The 24,263-nt window shown below is 34.6% G+C and overlaps 1 protein-coding gene across 10 annotated transcripts in view; it reads right to left on the bottom strand.

Moving 5' to 3' along the window:
* The window catches only part of DMD (dystrophin), a gene marked incomplete at its 5' end in the record, with an annotated part of 1,168,120 nt that overhangs the window by 732,448 nt on the left and 411,409 nt on the right, over positions 1 to 24,263 (bottom strand). For 9 of the 10 annotated variants that reach the window (XM_083855614.1, XM_083855618.1, XM_083855612.1 and 6 more), the window contains one exon: positions 4,731 to 4,909. In XM_083855614.1, coding sequence (XP_083711740.1) covers positions 4,731 to 4,909 — 179 coding nt within the window. Of the gene's footprint in view, positions 1 to 3,676; positions 3,800 to 4,730; positions 4,910 to 24,263 lie in introns of all 10 variants that reach the window. The other variant, XM_083855615.1, reaches the window with a different exon arrangement.

Below are 24,263 nucleotides of genomic sequence, written 5' to 3'. Positions count from 1 at the left end.
CCTGGAGAAAAGGAGGCCCAGGGGGAAACCTTGGGGACTTTATCACTTTCTACGACCATTTGAAAAGAGTTTGTAGTAAGGTAGAGGTTGGCCTCTTTTCCCACATAACAAGTGGTAGAAGAGGAGAAAATGGCTTCAAGTTGTGCCAGAAGAGGTTCAGATGGGACATTGGGAAAAATTGTATCACTTTAAGGGTTATCAAGCACTGGAACAGTCTGCCCAGGGAAGTGGTAGAGTCACCACCCCAAAGGAATTTAAAAGACCTGTAGATGTGGGGCTTAGAGACATGGTTTTGTGGTGGACTTGTCAGTGTTAGGGTAAGTTGGACTTGTATTTAAGTATCTTTTTCAAACTAAATTATTCCATATCATAAAAAGTTTCTTTTCCAAGTACTTAAATGTTTCATAATTTCTTTTTTTACCTTGAACTCGTTTAAGGCTCTGTATTTTATGTTCTATGGAGGTAGCAAGCCAAAAATGAAAGCAGTGAGATAGGAGTTTTGCCTGGGATCAATACTAGGAACTGCTCTGATAAACCAAAATGGAAAATAAACACAGCATTCTTCTTGGTCAGGTGTTCAATGAGATAAATCAATAACACTAACCCCAGTGCTTTCATAAATATAAACAGAAGACAATGAGTAGTTTTAAATTAGGATTTTGAAATGTCTCAGAAAATTAACTTGAGGATCCTTTTATTTGTACATTAAGCTGGATATTTGTAAGTGAAGCCTTATTACAGAGAACACATAGAAGACAAAATACAGACCTGCAACTTCAGGCAAGCCTTCTGAAATTGCCAAGTAGTAACTGCCATCTAAAAACTGTCAACATAAATATTTTCTGTTGGAACTTTTTTAGTGTTCATTCAGGAAATTCAAGGATTCAGGTTTGAGAAGCAGATTCCTGTCCCAAGATCTTCATGAGTTTATGAACACTAAGTAAACAAGGTAAAGGAGGAAAACTTTTCTTGAATTTTAGCAGAAAAACTGCTATTCATGTTACACCCGCCTTTTGAAAATGCTTCACTGGTTCAACCAGAAGCAGTGAAGCACTGACCGAACAAGAAGGCACTGAGTAAACAGATTGGCAGAGGAATGATTATCTTTGAATTTGAGAAATGTCACAGTTAAAAAAAGCAACACTTGTCTTGCCACAATTTGTACAATGGAAATACTAGGTGTTGCAAGTACCCTCCTGAGTGATAGAGTAGGAGTTCAGAAAGGAAGGGTGAATTTGAAGGCACACAAGTTGCGAAGCTACGAGGAAGATTGAAGATAAGAAAAGTGAAACGAAGTGAAATGTGACATAAAAGAATAGACAAGAATAGAATATAGAAGAGAAAGAACTTTGACAAATGGTGTGAAAGGAAATGTTATTCCACCTTGCCAATATGGAGCTCAGAGAATCACAGCTCATATCTCTTAAAATTTCTGACAACTGAAATATAAAGCAAATGTATGACATGTATCAAAAGCCATATTTGGTAAAATTTCATGATCAAAATCTTTGGAAAGAGGTCTTATTTAATTATGGTTATCTGGGGGAAATTGTAATATTCAAGTCCTATAAGCTGAAAGTTTACAGAGATTGAGAAAAAAAGAATGATTCCATGATTTCAAAAGAAGACCAAAATACTTTGTGAAAATTACTTCTTCATGACAGCACTGAAAATACCATGGAAAATGGCAAGCCACAATCAACTAATAAACTTTTCTTTGATAACTAGAGGAAAAAGAGAGTCAGTTTACAAAACTTTAAAAATCCAGGAGAAAAACAAGTTTAATTCCTCTTGATTTTTTTTATTGCAGTCTCCTAGAGAAGCAGATTTTACTGAAAAGCTTAAAACAGTTGCATCATTTACAATGGTAACCAAAAATCATAATATAGAAAATTGAAAGGCTACTAAGAAATGAAAAGGAAATAATAATTATTTTATTTAGTTAAAATAGATGGGATTATTAAGTTATTTTATGGTCCTTCTGAGCTTGTCTTCCTGGCTAGCCCCATGTATCTGGAGAAAAAATTATCAACCACTATTTAATTATAAACTTGCTTTAATAGGTAGACAACAGCTCTTCTTTAAGAAATACATAGCTGAAGGCAAAAAAATAACCAATGATTATTAAGAATTCCATACATTGATTTGGGACAATAATTGTTATTTTTGTAATTCAAGTTTATCTTGATTATAACGAGAATTTGCCTGGTGGTTATCACAAAGGATTTTTAAGTGAATGCTTTCCATTTGTTAATAGCTGTTGTGGCTGTAGCACAATATGGTTCAGATTCTGGTTAGGTCTTCAGCTTCTGCCAAATTGGTAGAATTACAATATTACTGTATCAATTATTCCATAAAAGTGTAAAAGATGAAGCTTCCAAATTCAGGAAGAATTTGAAAACTGAAAACTGTAATGCAAGATGAGGACTGAATAAACTAATTATATCTTAGTGAATTACAGCAACCATGCTTTGTAGAAAAGACTTTATTTCAGTTTATACATTACTTTTCATGGTGGAGGTGCTGACAAAATCTACAACTGGTCACAATGAAACTACCTCAAGAAAAAGAAAAAGATCTATCCTATATAATAACTTTCAATTACTCTAAAGTATCTGTATAGTGTCTAATTAGAACAAAACAATTACGATAATTTTAAACATCTTATTTCAAAGCTGTGTGACTCATCACTGTAACACATTTGATGTTAGAATAATGTAGCAGGGCTTATGCTTGTGTGCACAGGGTTTCTGTCCTGGAGTATTTAAAGGAAGTCATTATTCAATAAAATACCTGTCACTTGAATAGTAGATTTGAATACACCATGCTGAATAAAAGTATAATTTTGCAGTAGATTTTTAGATGTTAGACAGAATTAAGTACCCAGAGCAAACTCAAACTGTAATGCCACACACACAGATCTTTTCTCCCTGAAGTAATGAAAGGAAAGCACATTGCAGTACACAATATGACCTTTGGGTCTTATACTTGTCAAAAGTTATAAAAATTCAACTACTGAAATTCTCATTATAAGGATTACTTGAAATAAGTTTTATTAAACCAACTCAGCTATTTAAAAGTAAAAGATAAAATAAAATAAATAAGTAGAAATTAAATATAACCCCTAAACCTCAGTACCAGCAAGATGTCATTTGTGATAAAAATGACCAACTGTTGTAATCTAATAATCCAAGATTAAATTTAATGTCTGTTTCACCTTTTTTCCCAACTACAATAACCTTCTGAGAAATACCATCACTTACTATTTTCTGTAATAGGAAGGGTCAGAAAAAGAAAGAGAAAGCCAATGGCTCTTTTTTTTTCTATAATGAAACCTGAGGCTGTAATACAGATTCCAAATATGGCTTATGTTAGATTTGTTCTTCCAATACTTTTTTAAGGCAATGTATGTACTATTTTCAAAAATGAATGAACAAAGAAGGAAGTTCATGATTTTAAAATAACAGTGCTTGAATGTTAATCATCCCCCACAATCAGCACAACAGCTATTGCCAGCCATGCAGAAATACACAGGAAAAAGTAACCACTCGACAGAAAAAAAGTCCTGGACAAAGCAGGTCATTAAGATCAGGTTGAAGCAAAATGCACAAGCTCTTTCACTCCAAGCATGAGCTTAACAGAACAACTCTTTCAAAAAATTACAATAGTGACAGACCTGTGGAGGAACCTGCCTCCTTTTTTGGTCAGGGGATGTGACATAGACAGCTTGTGCATACGCGTAACTTTTGAACCGCGGTTTGGGAGAAGGCGAAGGTCCCTGGGGAACACTGACTGTGATCTACGAATAAATTAGAATGTACACATGGGTAGGAGCATGGGTTGTAGAAGGAAATATTGATTTTAAGAGCAACTGAAGAAAAGGAAGCAGGAAGGTCATTTTTTCAAGGGCAGTGTTGGTATTCAGCAGACGAAATGCGATGGTATTAAGGAAACCTCTCATTTAATCCGACACCCTTACCAAAAGCAACAAACTGTCAGGACTGAACACCACCAGAATACCAATGTAAAGTGACGCTTCTTTATAATTTACAAGCAGAGGCTCAAAAAGTAAGTGATCTTTTGTCACATCTTGAATAAACAGAACCAATACTTATCTGCTCAGCACTCTAAAAGAGAGAGAGCATCTCATACCCAACATACAGATTAAATTCAGACAAGTAAATTAGGTATAAAATGCACTAAACACTTCAGCAGAGGCTGTCTGATGGTTTCAGTAAAAAATAAAATTGACATTGCCATCATAAATTAATTCCAAATATTACATGAGTTTTTTGAGAGAACAGTAAACTGAGATTATTTAAAAATCCAAGTAATTGTAAATAAAATGCTAAAAAATTAAAAACGTATCATGACTATGGAAAAAAATCAACACCTGTTCTCTAAAAAGGTAAAGATGTTTCTATCTGTTTTTAAATGTAAGCCTCCCCAAATTTGTTTTTCCTTTAGCTGTCTTTTCACCATCAAAATGCACAATGCTGGACAACTGAAGTGCAAAGCACTTACTTGCTGAATACTAATTTTTAAAACAGTCTGGTGTGAGATGAAAACCAGTATGAAAGTACCTTTGACCTGCCTGGGGTGAAGAGGCTTTGTCCATTATACCCATGGGGTTTTTGCCTTCCACTGGCCATTTGACATCAAGCTCATGGGGTAGGCAGGGAAACAACCATTTTAGAGCAGCAAGATGAAAGCAGAAAAGTGAAACTCACTTCTTGTGAAAAATGCTGTTCATGTACTTCTATGTGCTCTTCTCTAGTGACCCTTGAGTGCCGTGGCAACATCTCCACCTCCCTGATGGCTTCCATGGTGACTTTCTGGGGCAGGACTTGAAAGAGTGAAGTCACATACATCAAGATGGACTTTTTATCTGGACAGGCAGTTGCAACATCTGGAAGGCAAATTAACACGTGTCATTTCAGTTTCCACATTCAAGATGAGAAATAGCCAATTAGTTTCATGGAAAGTTGATAGACTAATGAACAATCTATCGTCCACATAAATACTCTAGAGACTAATTAGAACCTAATCAGTTCCAAAATTGCAGAAGAAACTTGCATATCAATGAGAAGGAGCCAAAGTTTATACAGGTAATGTTATCTCATTCATTGTGAACTTTCCATATATATCTCTTGTGTCAAAATGCAGTTTGACACTGTGATCCCCATTAAGCAGGACTAGACATAGGAAAAAGTGTATTTGCTTGTGCTGTATAAATACTGCATTTTTTAAAACAATGATGTAGGGAGAAAAAAAAATTATCAGTTTTTCTTGTGAATGGGTTCATAAAAACCAACGATTGAAGTCAAACTACAATAAAGCTACATAGCTTTTATATTCTACTTAGTCTCGCATTCTTCATGAAATCTGGGAACATCAAAAAAGGAACATGATATTCACAAGCATTAAAAAACGTAATAGAAAAACTTAAAAAAACCCGCAAAAAAAAAAAAAAAAAAAAAAAAAAAAAAAAAAAAAAAAAAAGCCCTGTAAAATCTCTATGGTCTTTGGCAGCCAGTACAAGAAACTTTGTGTGAGCACAAAGATGATTTCAGCTTTTGCACACAGTCATGTTATACATCAGCAGGAAGAACATTTTCCCTGACTCAACGATTCAAGTCAATAACGATTTGTAAAAATGTAAGGCATGTGGCAGCTCTTTGATATAGTTACTTTGTTATTTGCCATTGACGCTTACTTCCTACACTCAGTCTAGTGAATCAAGATGTAAAAGGACAGATGTACAAGAAATTTATCATTAATTCCATAAATGTTTTAACATGAGTGCTGGCAGAATGCCAAGAACTGTGAGTTTTTACTGTCTTAGATCAATTCCGTCTTAGCTAAGATTTCAGTTCACAGAAAAAATAAAATAAATCAATGATTCTGCAACGTGGCATCTCATTCTCTTTGCCTAGAATGTGGAATGGACATGAGGGAAGGCACTTTGCATTAAAAGCTTCACATATATTTGGAAATTAAGAAAATAAATTCTTTCAGTAATTTTGGTTTGCTTTATGATTCATCTCCATATCTTTGTTTGATACTTTATGAGAGACAGCTGAAGGTTTAGTTCTACTTAGCATTGACTGGAAAGATGGCACATTGCCTCTAACATTCCCACTTCCATAATATAAGTACTTTGCTATAAGCATTTTCTTGTCTTCTCTTGAATATTCCAACACTGGTTTTTTTATACTTAGTGTGGACCAGTAATTGATGTTTACATGAATATCCATGCCTTCCTACAGGGAAGAGTATACACTGGATAATTGGTACCAGCTATGATTTTACTGTTTGTTCACTATTTTCCTTTTCAAAATGGTCCCATTGACCAAATGGGTAAATACCTTATCATTTATCTACAAAAATATCTCACACAATAAATAAAATGAGTCCCTAGTAAATAATAAACATGCTGAAAATTGTTTACCCATTTTATATGACAAATAAAAAGGACATATGAAGCTGTCAAAATTCACTGGCAAATAAGAAATGATTTAATTATTTAATCACAACAAATAGCTAAACAACCATAGTGGCAAAGCCTGGAATATCAATCTATCTCTCAAAGGTATTTTTCGGGGGCTCCTGAATTATCAGAGCAGGAATGACTTCTGCTATACTTTATCTTCATATTTTCTTCTTTTGAACCCTACCCCAATGTAATGTCTTTACCATCTGCTGAGTCTGATGGCTATTTGAAATCCCAGTAGCTAGACAGTAAATAAACTGAAATTCAAGCATTTTCTTGCAAGGAAGTTCACTATTTCTTTGTAAATGCATCAACTTCCATTTGTGGGGCAAAAATATCTGTCAAACCAATATACACCTTTTAAAAACTAATTTCAAACTCTTGGAAAATACAGAAGATTTTTAATAAAAACTAAGTCAAGATATGTAGACCATTTTTCCAATACTAGTTTTGAGAAAATAATCCAGGATTTTTTTTTTCCCCAGACCAATTAATCTTCTCAAATTCAACTCAGAGGCAATTATTTCAGAAAATTTTCATCAGTTTTCTCGTAAAAGACTATCCAGAGTAGGATAGAAAAAAATAAAAAGAATGAAAAGAACTTTGACTACAAGTCAAAGTTTAAAATGGGAAGTCTTATAAGGTTAGCTGAAATTATATTAACATGTTTATCAATAAAGAGCCTGAAAGACTTTGGAAAGGTCTGGAAACCATCCCAGTCCTTTATAAAATACAGTTACACACAAATACCAGAAAAGTTTCCAAGATGAGCATTTCAGTTATTGAGAAATAACTTTTCCAGTACAGAACTTTATGCTGACAGATTAATATTTTTCAAAAGAAAACAGTGACTTAAAATGAAATGTGTCACATGAACAATATTGTTCAGACAACTCTTCTTGATATCTTTTGAAATCCATGGGATTTCTTATTAAGACATGGTTTCTCTAAGCATCCTTTATCATCAAAGAAACAAAATTATCTTGCAAGACCCTAACTATATGTGCTTCCCCTGAAAATATATTTACCTCTGACCATTTAGAAAAATTAGTCTGTCCAGGGAAGGTCTCTAGTCAAATTCAAAAAATACAGACAAATAAAACAAAACACTTTGTTTGATATACAGGCCAAAATGTCTGAATCAGAGGAGATATCACAAGAGCTCAATTTTGACCATGAATTTTAATGTAAGAAAGATTCTCTTCATCTAGAAAAGCAGTTACTTGGTAACAGTACCAAAAGAGCAGAAAGAATCTGAGTTCAGCCCAGAACGTTAGAATTATTAAATACAACCCAAACCCACTGCTGTTTAAGTGCAGTTGCCTTTAAAGGGTTATTACAGGTTTAATTTGGGAAGAAATTTGCCTGATAAAAGTTTGCTGCAGTTTGATTTTTATTAGCAAATATTATTTGTTTTCTCATGAACGTAACTAGAAGTTTGACTGTTTGTTAAAGATGACCATGATAAACCTGAATTGTTCTCAAACCAATTGCTTTCCAAATATATCAAACTCTTCAAAAAGTGATCCAGCAGCCAAGTTTTACAAGCCTTGTAGTTCACAAGTGGTTTCATTCTTGCACCCATGTGTTTGGTCAATGATCAAACCACTGTTAACATGAAGGGATGAGTGAAAATGAGGATGATATAAAACACATAAATAAGTACTATACCAAAAAATACAGGTCTAGCAACACAAACAAAATCCAGTGTTTTCCCACAGCATTACATTATGTATACAAAGCCATACACAGAGCACAAGTTATAAGTTTTTATGGAAATGTTTCTTAAAATTTTCAAATACACAGCTACTAATATAACTGTTCCTTTTAAAAAGTTATTTCTTTTAAAGAAATATTAGAAGTTTATCTCCAAGCTCTGATCAACAAATAGTTCTGACACTATCTGTGTCAAATAGTTTCACTATTTGTGTTTATTCTTTGTATCAAACTAGTAGCAAAATACTTTTGAAAGAGGAGAGCTTAAATATCTACTGCACTGCCAGAAAGATTATATTTCTCTACATAAATTGCTGATCTGGTTTCCTCAGATTGAGAGACAAATCCTGAAACATACTTTACTTTACATAGTTTTGAGAAGCAAGATAAGACTTGAGCTCTAAAAATACAAGAAAAAATTCTTTGTCTTCAACAGAAGCAGAAGCAGCAGGATTTTCATTACAAAGTGGAAAACATAGAAAACTAATTTCTAAATCTATACATCACCTAATACTATTTGCTTCTACTACAATAGTAATAGGAAATCCAAATATTTTAATATCACCTGCTGCTATCCCAAATAAGATTTTAAAAACCGTGTTAAATAAAAAACATTGCCTTCCATTCCACAAAAAAATTGAGATTCTCAAAGCTGATTTGATTTTTCAGAGATTTTGTGGAGTTCTTTCTGCAATAAATAAAGGCTATTGTTATTTCTTCCATCAGTTTTTGAGTTTTTTTAAAGGCTTTTTAATTATATTAATACAACTTTAATATGTATTACAGGTTTTACCATTATTTCCCAATGCATCTGTTTAGAAAGCAGAAGCTCTCAGATTCCTGAGGTAAGACAGAAATCTAATAGAAACATAAATGAATACCTTCAACAATATAAACTCATTACAGGAGATATTTCCACATTCTTATGGCCACCCCTAGTGTGGCACCAGCCTCAGCCACAGGGTCTAAGACAAGGGCACAGAAAAGCATTTATAAAAGTGCAGCCACAACTTAGATGTAACTTTTATTTATTTTTCCTTTTAGCCTCAAGGACAAAGGTGAACTTTTCAAAGCATGTTCAAAAATCTGTGGTAATGTACCCGACAAGGCTCACCAAAGCCCTTTGAAAGAGCTTTCATAAAACCCAAGGTATATATTTTGATCTCATTTTTATTTGGATGAGCCTAACTTTGCAATTAAAAATGCATGAGACTATACTAGTAAAAATGAAATGGCTTACTCTTAAAAAGCAAGAAAAACAAGTAAGATTTCATTCCCAAATGGATGCATTAGAAACCTAGGAATAGAAAGTATCTTAAAAATGCTGTCCCCATAACTGAAGAAAAAAAGGGGGGAAGGGGAAAAAAAAGAAGAAAAAGGGGGGAAATTTTAAACTTGATAATGTTTACTCCAAATATATACTTTTGGTCATTTAACAAATCTATTTACTGACATTAAGCTATAACAGAATCATGAGCCTGTCTGAGATTTGCTCTTACAGATGACTTAATTCCCTGACTGTGAAAACAGGAGCCTATATTTAGTTAATTCTTATTCAAACACAAAGAAACAAGCAAGATTATCAGGCAGAAATTATAAGATGTTTTGCTGAAATGTATTCATACTTCTCCCTCAGTCTCCACTTGGCCTCAAAATGACATTTTCCTACAAATCCCTGTTTATACTAATAGTATGATAATAGCAGGAACAGCAGAAGCAGTAATGGTTTACTCTACTGACACTCACTGCTGCCACTAAGACCTCGAAGCAATAAACTCTACAGTCTCTGAAAGGTCAGCCAGGAACTGCAGTGTCTACTCACAATTATTGACCTTCTCTGCTTCTTTTTTAAACTTGTAATTATTTTCTGCCCTGTTTTTTCATTCCACCAGTAGATTGCATGTTAAATTCAAAATGAAAGTAATCTTTGCAAGTAATCTCAAGGAATAGCCCTGGACTTGCAGATAGACAAAAATCAATGTATGAAATACTGCAGAACTGTAAATACTGGAATGTAGAAATTAAAACTGATGATTTTAAAACTTTATTTTAAAAACAAAGTTAATGCGAAGGTCAAAATTTTTCAAAGATTATTCAATGGCCTACATGAATAGGCATAGTGATCACAGTCTATTATTTTGCTATATAAAATTCATATTTTACAAAACTAACTGCTAGTGAAAGGCACAAATTAGATATAGACAATTTAGTGAGAGCAGAATCCTGTAAGACAATCCACTTACACTTAGTGGCACTGTTTTTTTTTTTTCTTCTTTTCTGTAGATATGACTAGCCATAAACCTAAACCACTATGAAAATCCCAAAGGAAAATGGTTTTAGTTTTTAAACAGAGATTTCCTTAAGAAAGTAAATGTTTTAAACCTGTAGGTTAAGACCTACAGGGTACATTCAAAATGCTGACCTTTGTAGGCTGTATTAAATAAGGTCGTAACAGTAGCATGAAGAAAATATCCTCAGAAGATTAACACATTTGTGTTTGCATTTTAGAATTACAGAAACAGGTCAGGATTTGTGGAATGAAAGTGCTGCAGAATTCAAGTGTATCAGGTATTAAAATATTTGGTGGCAGAGCATACCTTTAATCTGTCTGAATGTCTGTTCTCATTTGCTCCATGAATATGAAGGAGCCTTGAACTAATATGCCAGCACTACTCTGGTTAAGTGAACTTGATGCTATCTCTGGTTTTCAAACCTGCAAAATCAGACTTAATACCTTTTCTGAACAGTAAAAGTGTTGCTTATTCTTTTTCAGGTTTCTTACAATATTAAATATTGATTTAGTAACACCACAACCTTTCCACCTTAAGCTATATCTAAAGTAAGTGTTTTAGCAGCAAAGACAGAGATAGAAAGAAGTCAAAATAGCAAAGGAATAAAACAGTGGTTTTAAACACTTGGAGTATGATACATATTTATCATATCATGTTTTATACTAATATTTTTTGTCATTGGGTAGGAGTGAGCACGGCTCTCATCAATTTGCTGAAATAACAAATATTAGTCAGCAGTCAATATACTCACACAACTAATATACACTACTGAAATCTACAGTTTGATTTTTCAAAACCTGGAAATGCAGTGAGGGGTGGGGAGGGAAGGGCCAGAGAAAAGAAAACAAAAATACACCCTGTCACCTAGTTCCTACTGAAGAGCCCTGAAAATGAAGACAGATCAAAGGAGTTACGGTGTCTGAATAAGGAATAGTGCTCAAAAATGATAATATTAGTAGTCACCAAAACTGCAATTTTTCTAAGAGTATTTGAGATATTTTCAAACTGGTTAATATTTGAGAGAGAAAATGGGACAATATTTCAAAATATTGAACATTTTTCCACTTAGCTTTTATAAATATTTATTCTAGAGAAGCTGCACAGGTAACCATTAAAAAAAAAGAAATTTAGAGACTGAAATCCGGTAACTAAAGATTTTATAACTTTATATTGAGATAAGTTCATTACTTTTATTTCATTGTAAAATCTTTCATGAAGATAAAACTATATAAGGTAAATGGAAAAGGGCAACTGAAATTTAAACAGCCAATTCTGAACAGACAATAGAAAGAGCCATGTGCAGACTGGACTGGTAATTCCACACTTTGTAAGAGAAGGTAATAGTTCTTCAAGTGCTACTTAAAAAACATTTTGGGAAACACAGCATTCCTTTGAAATAGTGCTGGGAAGAAGAGGGATTCTGCTGCAAGAGTGTCTCTACCTTCCTTTTATTCCCATCTGGAATGTGCTATTTCTGACACCGAGGCAAGCTAAAATCACCTGAGGTTAATTCAGTCCCAAACAAACAAAACAGAATGCTGAATGGTGCTACAGGTAGCTTGTACTTTTCTCTCCTAGAACCTCATGGACAACTGTTTTTATTTTAAACATGACAAAAGCAAAATGGAAAAAAGACTGAAACCTAAAGAAGAAATTGTCCAAATGGAATAACATGGCTGCAAATCAAAACTAAGCTGTTCTTGGCTTTGTTACAATTTATTTTAAAAATCTAGCTAAAGTTTTAAGAAATAAAGCTAAATTTCTATGCAGCAAAATTCCTAAAGTTTAGCTCAAGGTCAGGTGTAAAATTAATTCCACATATCTTTAAAAAAATACAAAATTTAGTGTGTATAATAGCACTTTCAACAATAACTCCTGTTTTCCACCAATTTTGGCCAGAGTACTGTTTGCAGCTACAACACAATACTTTTTATATTCAATGGACCATATATCCACAGGGCATGCAAGTTTGATTAATTTCAGCTACAAAAAATCAGAGAAGTTTTCAATTTCATTATGAGAGACTGGGAAAACTCATAGCTATTAAAGTTCAGTTACATATGGGATATTTAACAAAAAAAAACCCAAAAACTCTCACTGACAGAAATTTATGTGTAGAAATTGATTTGATATGTCAGTTTTAAATTCAAAGAAGAGGTTTCTTGATGAGTCTTATGGCTAAACATCTTGAATTTTCTCACTGCATGTGTGAAGTGGCTACATCTACATGAAGACCAGTTACCTGGATAATATAGGCTTCTATTTGTATGACACAAACAGCATAAAAATGACAAATGAGGTCTTTAAGAATGTTAACTACAGCAGATGCAAAAAGGCTATTTCCACTTTAAAAACATATCTGAAAAATACATATATACACCTTGAAAAAGTTGAAAATCATGATCATGCCTGCATTGAAATGCTAAAGAAATAGGTTACAAGAAACCTTAAAAATGTTGTAGAGGACAGATTTTTAATATTTGAGGGATTATTTCACAAGGAATGCAGCAAATAGATTAATGTGCTGATCTTTTTTCCTTAGGCTGATCCGGAGGAAAAGCAGTCTAAAATGTGCCATGCCAATACTTTTTAAAAATGCAAGCTTTGACTGAAGGGTTACTATGCACTTTTCATTTTCCCGGAAGTTATTTAACATCTACCTGTAATGTAATTTAAGAAAAAACCCTTAAATCTGATTATCTGAGGAAGAGACCTGCTTATGCTTGACAGTCAGAAATTCTTAAGCCCATACTCTGAGGCTGGAAACGTCTGTTCAGGTTATGTATAAATGTAAGCTTCCATTCACATTTCAATAATTTTATACATGGCTAGTGAGTGAAGAAACAGAGAAGGGCAAAGAACCACATCTGTCACTCCAGGAAGACTACAGCCATGATTTAATTGGAGTGCTACTAACACTGACCAACAGGGTGTCAGGTTGTATTCTGACTCTGCCAGTGTTTTCTTTTTGTTTGGTTGTTTTTTTTTGTACTACTACATCTTTATTTTAATTTTCCTAGTAAAGAACAGTTATCCCTATTCCCATATCTTTGCCTGAGAGCCCCTTAATTTCAAAATTATAATAATTCAGAGGAAGGAGGTTTATATTTTCAGGGGAGGCTCCTGCCCTCCTTACCAGACATCTGTCTTTCCAAACCAAGACAACATGCAGCAGAAAGAAGGTGTTTTGCCTTTTCTAGCCAATGCAAGGCTTAGTCTGAGTGAACAGAAGTGTGTGACACTGATGGGTGTGGAGCAGCACCTGAGAGCCCAAAGAGAAGTTAAAATGCTGCAAATGGGTGGAATTAGACTGGATTTGAGGACATCATACTTATAATATTTACTTCTAAAGTCCCCCACAAGATGGAATAGCTGTAAATATGCAACATCAGCAGCCAGGTGTGACTGGGGTGCCAAATGGTATATTATGTGTGTATCAAACAATATTAAGAGAAATATATCAAATTTCAAACGTGAAACACAATACATTAAACTTATTTAACATATAAAAGGAAAACCGTAAGTTTTAAAACATTACAACAATTACAATCTAGTGGTCAGCATAATAGCAGCACTCTAATGCTTTACTGTGTGCTCTGAAAAGGGAAATACTTCTTCAGTACTGTATCAGAAGGGGAAATTGTGAAAGAAGGGCCTACATGGGATACCTGAAATCAGTATTACAATAACACCTTGTTTATTAGACATGTTTCTGACTTCACTATAAAAATGTTTTCTCACATTTTTCTCAGTTCAGAATTATTAATTGTCTTCATGGTCTTCACTCACGAAAACAGATGAATAGCAAAATTTCAGTACTTAGTTAATTTCAGGAATGCTTTCTGATGCTGTATAGGAGCAATTTAAAAGCACAACATTTTCATGGATGGCTTTATTAAATAACTCAAACAAATTTATGTTTTAATGTTCTAAGTACACTAATCTCTAGTCCACTGCAATACTTGTAGGGCCTAAATAAGCATTGTAGTAGTTTTTGAATGAGTGCTATGGCAGAGACTCATTGAGTCTGCCTGGACTCAAGGATGAAAAAAATAAGAAATGGTAATTTAATCTTTTCAAGAATTTCTAGAACTGATACAAATTTTGGGACATTTTGAATGTAATCACCCTTCAGATCACACAGGAATCCCAGGCTAAACAAAGCACAGCTCATGTTAATGCTCTAGTAGTTTCATGCTTTTCTACAAACTCTATCGCTTTTTGTTTTGTTTAATTATTCAATTAGGAGAAATATATCCATGCAAAAACTTGGCAAAAAAATTATAAAAATAATGTGTCATGTGTGATTATTCTTAGAAATTCTGATAAAGCATTAGACTAAAGATGCAAAAGAGCTTTTATATATATAGTACACATCTACATATTTAACAACTAATAGTACATCAACAGAGCAGGTGAAAGAACACTGGAGATTAATCAGTGCAGTCAATATAAAGTAAACAGGAGTTAGGAATGCATTGGAACAACAACCAGTTTTATTACATATTTATCATGCATTATGCTAATGAAGAAAATGCAAACAGCCCTAAAAATGTGTTTAGATAGGACTATGAAGTGACACAAAAAATAACCAGGTTAAATCTAAATATTAGTTGGTGAGTATTTTAAGAAGCAGAGGGATTTGTAAATACAGAGCAAGGGCTAAGCATTAAAAAAATAGAACATGTAAAAGTTTAAGAAAATATTTATTCCTGGAAAAAGATGGTAGAACTGCTAATTCCACCATTAGTATATTATGGCTTCATATTTAACTTACAAGTACTAATTATATTTTCTTGAATTATCTTGAAATAAATTACATAATTTTCAGATTCACCAACTGAATTTATATTAGTCCATTAATTAGAATTATGAATTGCTAAAGAGGATGTTATGTCATGACAGGCCTTAGATTATGTTTTTCAAAACAAAATATACTTTTAAGGTCAAATAATTAAAAAAACCCCAACTTTTATTAGCATTTTGGGGAAAAAAAGAAAAAAAAAGAAAAAAAAAAGATCATTAGAATATGTACTTGAAAAGTTCAACACGTTTGGTTTTAGAATTGACTTTTCCAGGCTGAGTAATGAAACAAACAAGCAAAGCTACAGGTGCAGGGCTCAAACAGAGCCATGATGAGAATAAGAAACATTCATGACTACAGTTATAGGAGCAGAGTCTAGGATTGTTAACAACAGCAGTGGAGACCAACACTTTCTTCAAGTCTTTTTTTAACTGCCCAGTGCTAGAGAGACTGACTTTAGCCCAGACATAAAAGCGGATTTATTATTAGCTAAGAAAACATACATAATCTAAAAAATTATGCAGAAGAGGTCACCTTTGCAAATCCAAATACATGAAATGCATGTCCAAACCCACTGGGAAATTTTCATTTCAGATGTAAACAGAGTAGTCTTGTAGTAAAACTCCAAACAGATTATAACACAAAGGTTACCAGTGTCTCCTCTCACTGACTTGTTTCCCTAGATTAACATAAAAAGCCAAGAAAAACCAAAGCCACAGAACTGAAAAATCTTCCAAAACTAAAGGAAAACCTAAGCAGCTCTCCAAATTTTAAACTAGTAATATATAATACTTTTAAAATTACAAATAATCTAGTAAATATCCCAAAATAATCATAAAATGGAGCTTATTCTGCTTAGCTACTTTTTGTTGTGGGTCTTTATTTGACAGGGTAACTCCTGAAAATCTTTAGGCCTGGTTGTGCAACCATTTTCACCAAGCAGGCTGTGCAAAAGCTGGCCCAGCACTCTAATAATTTAGCCCATCTTACCAAAAAGATAGTGATTACATCAAAAATGAGCCTGCAGGGTTCAGATGGAACAAGTGAGTGACACCAGTCACAGATAAGTGGCATGTTTCACTAACTTGCAGCATTAACAGTTTAGTAATATATATTCTGGGCCTGCACAAAACGCTTTTCATGAAATATGTAAAGTTCTAATAGCTTAGAAATAGCACATTCCCAAATCCAGAGCAATAGATTTGATGCAGACTGAAGCACTCCGTTTGCCAAGGACAGATACAGCAGCAATGGGGACCAAGTGCTTTCCCCACACTATTCTGTCTCTGAGCTCCAACTGAGCAGAGACCTCAGCATGAGCAGAAGGCAAGCTAGGATTTTCTCAGCTCTGGAGCACACAGAGAAGGAGTGAACTATATTTTACACCTCTGAATAATAGCATGAAATCTTTATGCCACCTAACCAGCAAAGCTATACAGCAGATGTACTTACAACAGCAAAACTGCATTCTTCTACAAGCCTGAGTCAAGGGACACCAGCAGACAAACACCCCAGTTAAACCTCCCAAAACTCTCTGTAATTAGATTCTTCCTTCCAATCAGACTGCTCATGTAAGTGAAATTAAATTTAAAGCACTATCCCAAGCAATACATAGTGAGCAGTTCCAAGTGTCCAGAACTTAAGCCTCACCTACACGATTAGTTTCAATTTAAAGGCATGCAGCTCTGAGCATGCATAGGTTCCTACTCCCTGCATAATTTGTTACGACTTTCATCTAAACTTTGGGGCTACAAGGATATCATTTAACAGTGCAACTTGCAAAAAAGTGCACTAAATATATAAGTAACAGAAAAATGAAATACCCTACACCAGGATAAATAGAGGAAGATAAATTAGGCAGAATTGAAGTAAAATACTTAAAGAAACATACTTTCTATAGTGTCTCTGTGCTCCTGACATGGAAGAAATAGCAGAAATTGATAGTGCAATATTACTGAAACGTGTTCAAGGACCTTACAGGTCAGGCTCTCCTTGTCATGTTTGTATTCTATCATTTTAATCTTAAACCCAAATGTTACAGCTTTCTGAAGATCCTACTAGAGAAAACATGGAAGAGGCAGGTAAGTATCTCTGGGTAATCTCTGTTTTACAAATGTATTTGTATTGCCTTACTTTTATAAAATGTTAATATGCCATAGACTGTGATATTTCCTCATAAAAATGTCCCAGCCATAGCAAGTTATCCAACAGAGAGTTATTGATTTAAGATAGAGTTTGATTTTTTGAAGTATTAATTGTTTCTCTTCTTAGACTTGCACTGGTCATTGCAACAGATATTACTGAGAAGAAAGTCAGGAATGGACTATTAAAAAGTTACTAGTTTAATGAGAATTAAAAATCCATAAAAGCTTGTAAATTTTATGTTTCTTGTATGTGGCCAGAGTAGTCAAACAATAAAGCATTCATAATGGAGATCCTAAGTCTTTTAGAAAACAGCAGATAACTCTGGGATATACAGTGAAGTGTCTCACCTCTAGGTAATTTCTTTAAAAAAAAACCTCAAGCAGTTAGAATGGAAAATCACTATAATCTGAACATTTTATGTCTATGGGGTAGCCAATATGCAATACGTCAGTAGTATCAATTCAATTCCTAGTGGAGTAAATGAAAAAGTAGACTTCTAAAGTTCCAGTCCATCACTCATGGAGGGAATCTCAGCAGAGGAACATGCATATAAAGAAACTTCTAATTCACACCAATGTCAAAACCTCCCCAAGTTACATACAGAAATTATGTTGCCTACACAATCCAAAGAGGAACTAGCAATCTTGGCTTTCAGAACAGTTCACAAAGTTAAATTTATTAACACATCCAATGATAATGTTCTGTTTCAGTTTTTGAAAATACAGTGATGTTACATTGACTTATCTAATTTCCAGGCTTTTCTCCAGCCCCTATTTTGCATAGGACACAACCTCTCTTCCCCATCTCCTGGGTCTGTGTTTCCTTCAGCACCCCAGGCACTCAAGCAGTCCCAGTCACTGGGCTCTCAGTGAGATAACAGCTTTGCAACTGTGCATGGACCTCCAAGCCCACCTTTCCCATCTCATGTGCATTTGTGTACTGGTGTTTACATAAGGAAGATGAGAGACAACTCATCACAGAAGTGTTTTTTAAAAACTTCATTGTCTCATGTTCCTGCCCTTCTCTTTAGCTTATTGCACCCCTTCCCTGACACATTTAGCTTAGCCCTCATCACAAGGTTAGACACTTGTTGCCAAAGACGTTCTTTATCCACTTTGACAGTCCTGTTAAGCAGGCATTGTTCCTCAAACAGGTCCCTACAATGAAAAAAGCCAAAATCTCCAGCTCTAACAACAAGTCCACAGTCAAATGTTGATCTGAATATTTTCCCAATCCTCCTTGAGCTTTTCCTCTTAACCACCAGGAGAGAGGAGAGTACCCTGTAGGCACCATGCCCTTCATCCTGACCACAATTCTGCAGTCACTTTTTAGGTACCCTCTTTAGATTTGATTAGTGCCCAAATGAATGAACAAGGAGTAGCCAAAGTGTCAGACACGTGTTGGGAGACTCTGCAGGCTCTTGGATTCAAGTGGCTGCCAAGCAACAAACCTCTCAAGACACGGTCAGGTTTGCAGAGGAATGCCTCTGTCTCCTGTGAGAGACACTCTCCAGGAAATACCACCCTCCTTTTCTTCACCCTGGCTGAGGTGGATCTGCCTCTGATGCCTCCTGCGACAGACAGTTATCTTCTTCACCTCTTCCACAGGCTCTTCTTCAGGGCATAACTTTTCCAGAGAGCATCTGGGAGCTGGTGTGAGTTAGCTTGTGCCAACCTCTGCTGCAGGCTTGTGCTTCTGTCAGATCCAAAAGAGCAGCCAGAGGTTGATTGCTATCAGCTTCCCCTAAACATCTTATCTAGAACTGCTGATCAGGGAGCATCAAGCACCAGCTCAACTGCTTAGAAAGGATTGATATAACCAGAGGGTAAGAGCACAATAAACAGAGGCAGCCAAAAGAATCACAGCAGTACCCAAATGGCTTCAGAAGATTTTAAGAGTAATAAAAAAAATAATTAGGGAATGGCAATTTCCCTCTTACATGAGCAATCACAGTTTATACTGATGAATGATACGAAACATTTTCTGAACAGATAATGGGTACCTGAGAGTACATTGATAATGCTCCTTACAAACATTAAAATTCATTCATACCTTGGATAGCATCTGGTTTAATTCTGAATAATGTTTTGAGAAAATGAAGCCTTACATAAAAATCACAGCAACCTCCAGGAAGCAGTTTAATCCATAGGTCTTTACCAGAAAAAATTAGCCATCCAGTTTTCTAGTAAGGTTTCAGAGGTACCCATACCTATACACAATGATAGGTAATCCTTAAAATCCAAACAACAGGTCCAGTGAAAGATGGGTTCAACAGTAAGTTACTAAATAAAGTTCTTTCATCCACAGTATACACAGAGTCAGAACATGTTAATATAACATTTCAGTTTGGCCACACAGTCTGTGAATCTACAAAATAACTGCTGTGATATAAACCACAAAAATTTCAGCATATTGCCAACATATATAGTCTATGAAAATACCAAAACATTTATATTATTATACAGTGATATAGTGGCTAACAGTACTGATTATATTCTAACAAGTATTTGCTAAAATATATATAAGAGGAAAAATAAAGACTGATAAAGCACACTGATGTGAAAAGTTTTTCCCTATGATCCAAGGAATTAGGAGTAAACAAGTCATGCATTGACTTCAAAGTAGATATTAGTAAGCACCTCTTGCAACAGGAAAAGTCAAGAAAATATTCTCCTAATCTACAGCTTTCACTCTGAGTAAGAAACATCTTTTTGTGGAAAGTAAACTGCCAGGCTGAGAATTTTTAAACTTAGCATGAAGTTTCACAACAGTTTTATCTTTAATCCTTAGCTTAGGGAAGGAAGCCAGGACAGTTTTTGCTGTTCTTACCTTTCAGAAGTTGCACTGTCCTACCTCTTTTCTTTGAGAATGCACTAGCATGTTTATCTCAGTTCATAAAGAGGAGATTCTAAGTTAAGCCATAATAAAACCAATGCAAAATAAAACCCAAACCAAAACCAGAATAAATATTTATCAACCAGTTAAGCTCTCTGAACCATTTCATTGTGGAATAATAGAGAGGAGGAAAGAAAGAGATTGTTTCAGAGCTGACTGGCTTAAGTGCTGTGAAACCTTCCCTATGGCTGCACCACTGCTGCCCAGCTCCCGAGTGAAATAATGATAACATCTAATCAGATACAACTAGAAAATTATACTTGTGATTCTGCTTGTCTAATGCCAATTTACCAAATTAAAACCAGCTATCATTAAGCTATTGATCAAAGCAAACAATTTTCCTTTCAAAAAAGTGTGTTTTCTCTAAAATAAGCATTTCATAAAAATTACTGGTATGCAAATAAAGTTTTATTTGTTCATCTTGTCTCCAAATGTAGCATAGAAATGCTGTAACAGACTGAAATTGCCAGATTGGAGCATAATCTCATTTTTTGGGTTTCCGACAAAGATTTTATTTCTTCCTTCAGTGCACCATCATTTTTCCCCAATTTCATTGTGCATTATTTCTATTGCAATTCTGTCTGAGTGACTATGAATGCAATTCTTTCTGTTGCACATTCAATTATTTAAACATAGCCAAGTGTTAAATTACTGTAAACACTTTTGATGGCAGATGCTGATATTTTAAAAAAGTACCTGATGGACCTGTTTCATAATTATTTATAATGAGCAGGAATGTGGAAGAACTGTTCTAAAGGCATTTCAGCACTGCAGTTTTCCCATGGTCTATGAAAAGTGGTTATGTTCAATAAATCACCATACTAAGTTCTTGTTTCTTCAGATCCAGCTTCTGATAAGGGGTATATACCCCTATGGATTTATGCACTAAAGCCAATTTCTTGACTTAAATAGCCAACAAAATCAGTATTGCTCTGAGTTTATACCCTCCTACAGATTTATAAACAATTCTATAAGAATACTACTGATTTTTGAAGTAATGCTTTCTTTTAATTTTACAATACAGAAAACTAAAGTAAGGTAACTAAACCAGAATGGCAAAGAACCTTCTGGAAAGGAGGAAACTCTGCAGTACATTATCTACTCTGCTGGAGGAAGTAGCTTAATTTTTCATTTTCTTGTAATCAACAAGGAAGTCTCTTGATAAAAAATAAAGCAAATATAGTCCTAAAGAGGTTGGTGGTAGCTTTTTCAGAGAGGAGTTACATTTGGCATTTATAAACAGCCCTAAGACATGGAAACCCACTAACTTTCAAAGCCACTATGAAACACAAGGAACAGGCTCCACACAGACTAAAAGCTTTTGTTTGAAAAAAGAAAACTCCTACTTGAGTATTTCTGCTGCTGTAGTTCAATATGTAAAATGCCTATTTATATTCAGCAAACTGGAGGTTCTTGGCATAAGAGCCTCACTGCAATTTCTTCCTTTATTAGGCTCTGCCCAAAAAGCCATTATAGAGGTCTGTGTTATGGCCCTCTAGGCACACACTGCTCCACGACCCTAAAGAAATTAATCTCTCTTTTAGTTTTATGTTCTAATTTTAGTCCAAGGAGCCAAGTCTCACATCATGGAGCTCTGTAAAATGCTAATAAAAAAATTAATAATTTAATTCTTTCTTTCATTTTGAATGTAGACTTTCATTAATTGCAATAATCACCAAAAAAAGCAAGAACATAACTGTGAAGTACCATAGCATTGTATACATTACAAGGGCACAAATCAAAATACAATTAAATCCTAAAATGCTTTGGTTTCTTTTAAATAACACAGTTTAGGACATAAGTAGAGAAATCTAAAAATACATAAAACAAGATTTGACAGCCACTGTGAAAACCCTGAAGTTTTAACAAATAGCAGAAAAGTGCTAAAATTTTCTTTACTTAAGTCATAACTAAACCAGACTATCATCTTTGCTTTACTATTTCTAAAGGGCTTAGAAAGGAAACTGTAGAAGAACCTTCTGTAAGTATGTCTTATATGTGAGTCTTACACACACAATAGATTACTCAAAGTAAGCTTCATACAGTTAATGGTTGGCATTTTCCTAAAATATTAACATACACTAGTATAATGAATTATACTTACACAATGGGTTAAACTTTTTTTTATTATTATTATTAACTTAGAGGACTTTGTCCAGGGTGTTTTCTGGCACGAGACAAAACAGATAGAATACATTTCCTTAGCATTAGGATGGAGCAGCACAGAATCTGATTATTCTATTACAGTTAAACAAAAAAGCCGAAGTAAGGAAACATCATCAAGAGTCATATTTACAACTACATGTTGATTTGAAACTGAACAATTAAAAACAATTTCCATATCAAGCTGTAGGTCAGAATAATGTGTTATACAATATTTCAGCCAAGTGTCTGGTTGTTTCAGCAACAGAAATGTGAATTCTGGCACTCATCAGCCTATGATAAGTTTCCAACAGACTAATACTTGTCAGGGGAGTGATAGCTGATTATACAGTAAAATTGTACTGGAGAAAGGTGATGAACACACTGTGAAGGAAAGATTTAAAAATCACATGAGTCACTATAGCTCATGGCACAGTAATTCTGCAGTTCCTTGTTTTAATTTATCATATCAAACTATCCAATACCAATTTCATCCAACATTTCCCAGTGGAATACTTGCAATACAAAAGCACGGCAGAAGGAAATGTACATGAACTTTGATATATCTCGTAGCAAATTAACTATGGTAACCTTGCTACTACTGTCAGTCTGTATTTAACAGGATGGATGCTCTTCCATGCCATGCTCACAGCCCGTACAACTGAGAGAGATGAGCGCCTTCAGGGAGCAGCCTGTACCCATCGATTTTCCACTTACCCCTGACACCTCAGAGCAACCTGGAGTCTCTTCCAAAAAGGGACAGCTTTTCATAATACTGAGTGAGCATCTGCCCATTGAGAGCAGGATGCATCTGACAGAGTGCTTTGTTTTCTTATGCTCCACATTGCAGCAGCAACGACAATGAAATACAAGATGTGATGAGGCACTGCAAGTGTCTGTTCTAAGCAGAGGTAACAGAGCCAGAGCCCATCCTTCTCCTTGTGCTGACTGCCAGGAGAGGAACACCATGAGATGTGACATGACCTGTGAGCAGCAGCTCACCTGGAGCAGCTCTTACTGCACACCACTCAAATACAGCTAAAAGGACACAAACTGTGCGAATTAAAATAAAACACCTTGGTTTTCAGGGATGCTGAGCACCTTCAGACAATGTGAAAAGCTGTAGTTAGTAAGATACTTTCCTTCTTCTCAATTGGTTCAGAGCAACTTAACTCAGGTACTAGTGACTATTATCTATATTTAACACTCACAGAAAGCCACACAGTTAATTAAACTACTAGGTCATATAAAAATTTAGAATTCCTGGAAAAGTACTATATGCTCATGTACTGCTGCCTTTTGATGGCTGGTTTACTATATTTATCATCAACATATAAAGTAAGATGCACTTCTATTAGTTGCAAGTGACTATAATATGCAAATGGAATCAGAATCAATGTAAATAAAACTCAAATCTGTCCACACTTAGGGAATATTCTGAAGAGATTGATTTAAAGCAATACTAAACATTAAAGAGTAAACAGCTTGATCATCGATTTCTTGGCAACTTTCATGTGAATATTTCATAACTTGAAGTTAATTTTCAAATCATTTAGGCATTTCAAGAATGCATATCAAATAATATTTTCCATTTAAAATGCTAAAAGCTGTCCATCCTCTGATACTTATTTCTAAGCAATTTTAACCTACAATATTAATTCAAAGGATGGCTGACTGGATCAGCCACCATTCTACTGTTTTATTAAATCATGTATCAAGCAGTTTGATTCTGCACAGCTAAACAACAGCCCATGTTTCAGAAAACTAGCAATTGGAT

Source organism: Zosterops lateralis, assembly GCF_965231275.1.
Source record: "Zosterops lateralis genome assembly, chromosome: 2".
Classification (NCBI taxonomy): Eukaryota; Metazoa; Chordata; class Aves; order Passeriformes; family Zosteropidae; genus Zosterops; species Zosterops lateralis.
This window is presented reverse-complemented; position numbering and strand designations above follow the sequence as displayed.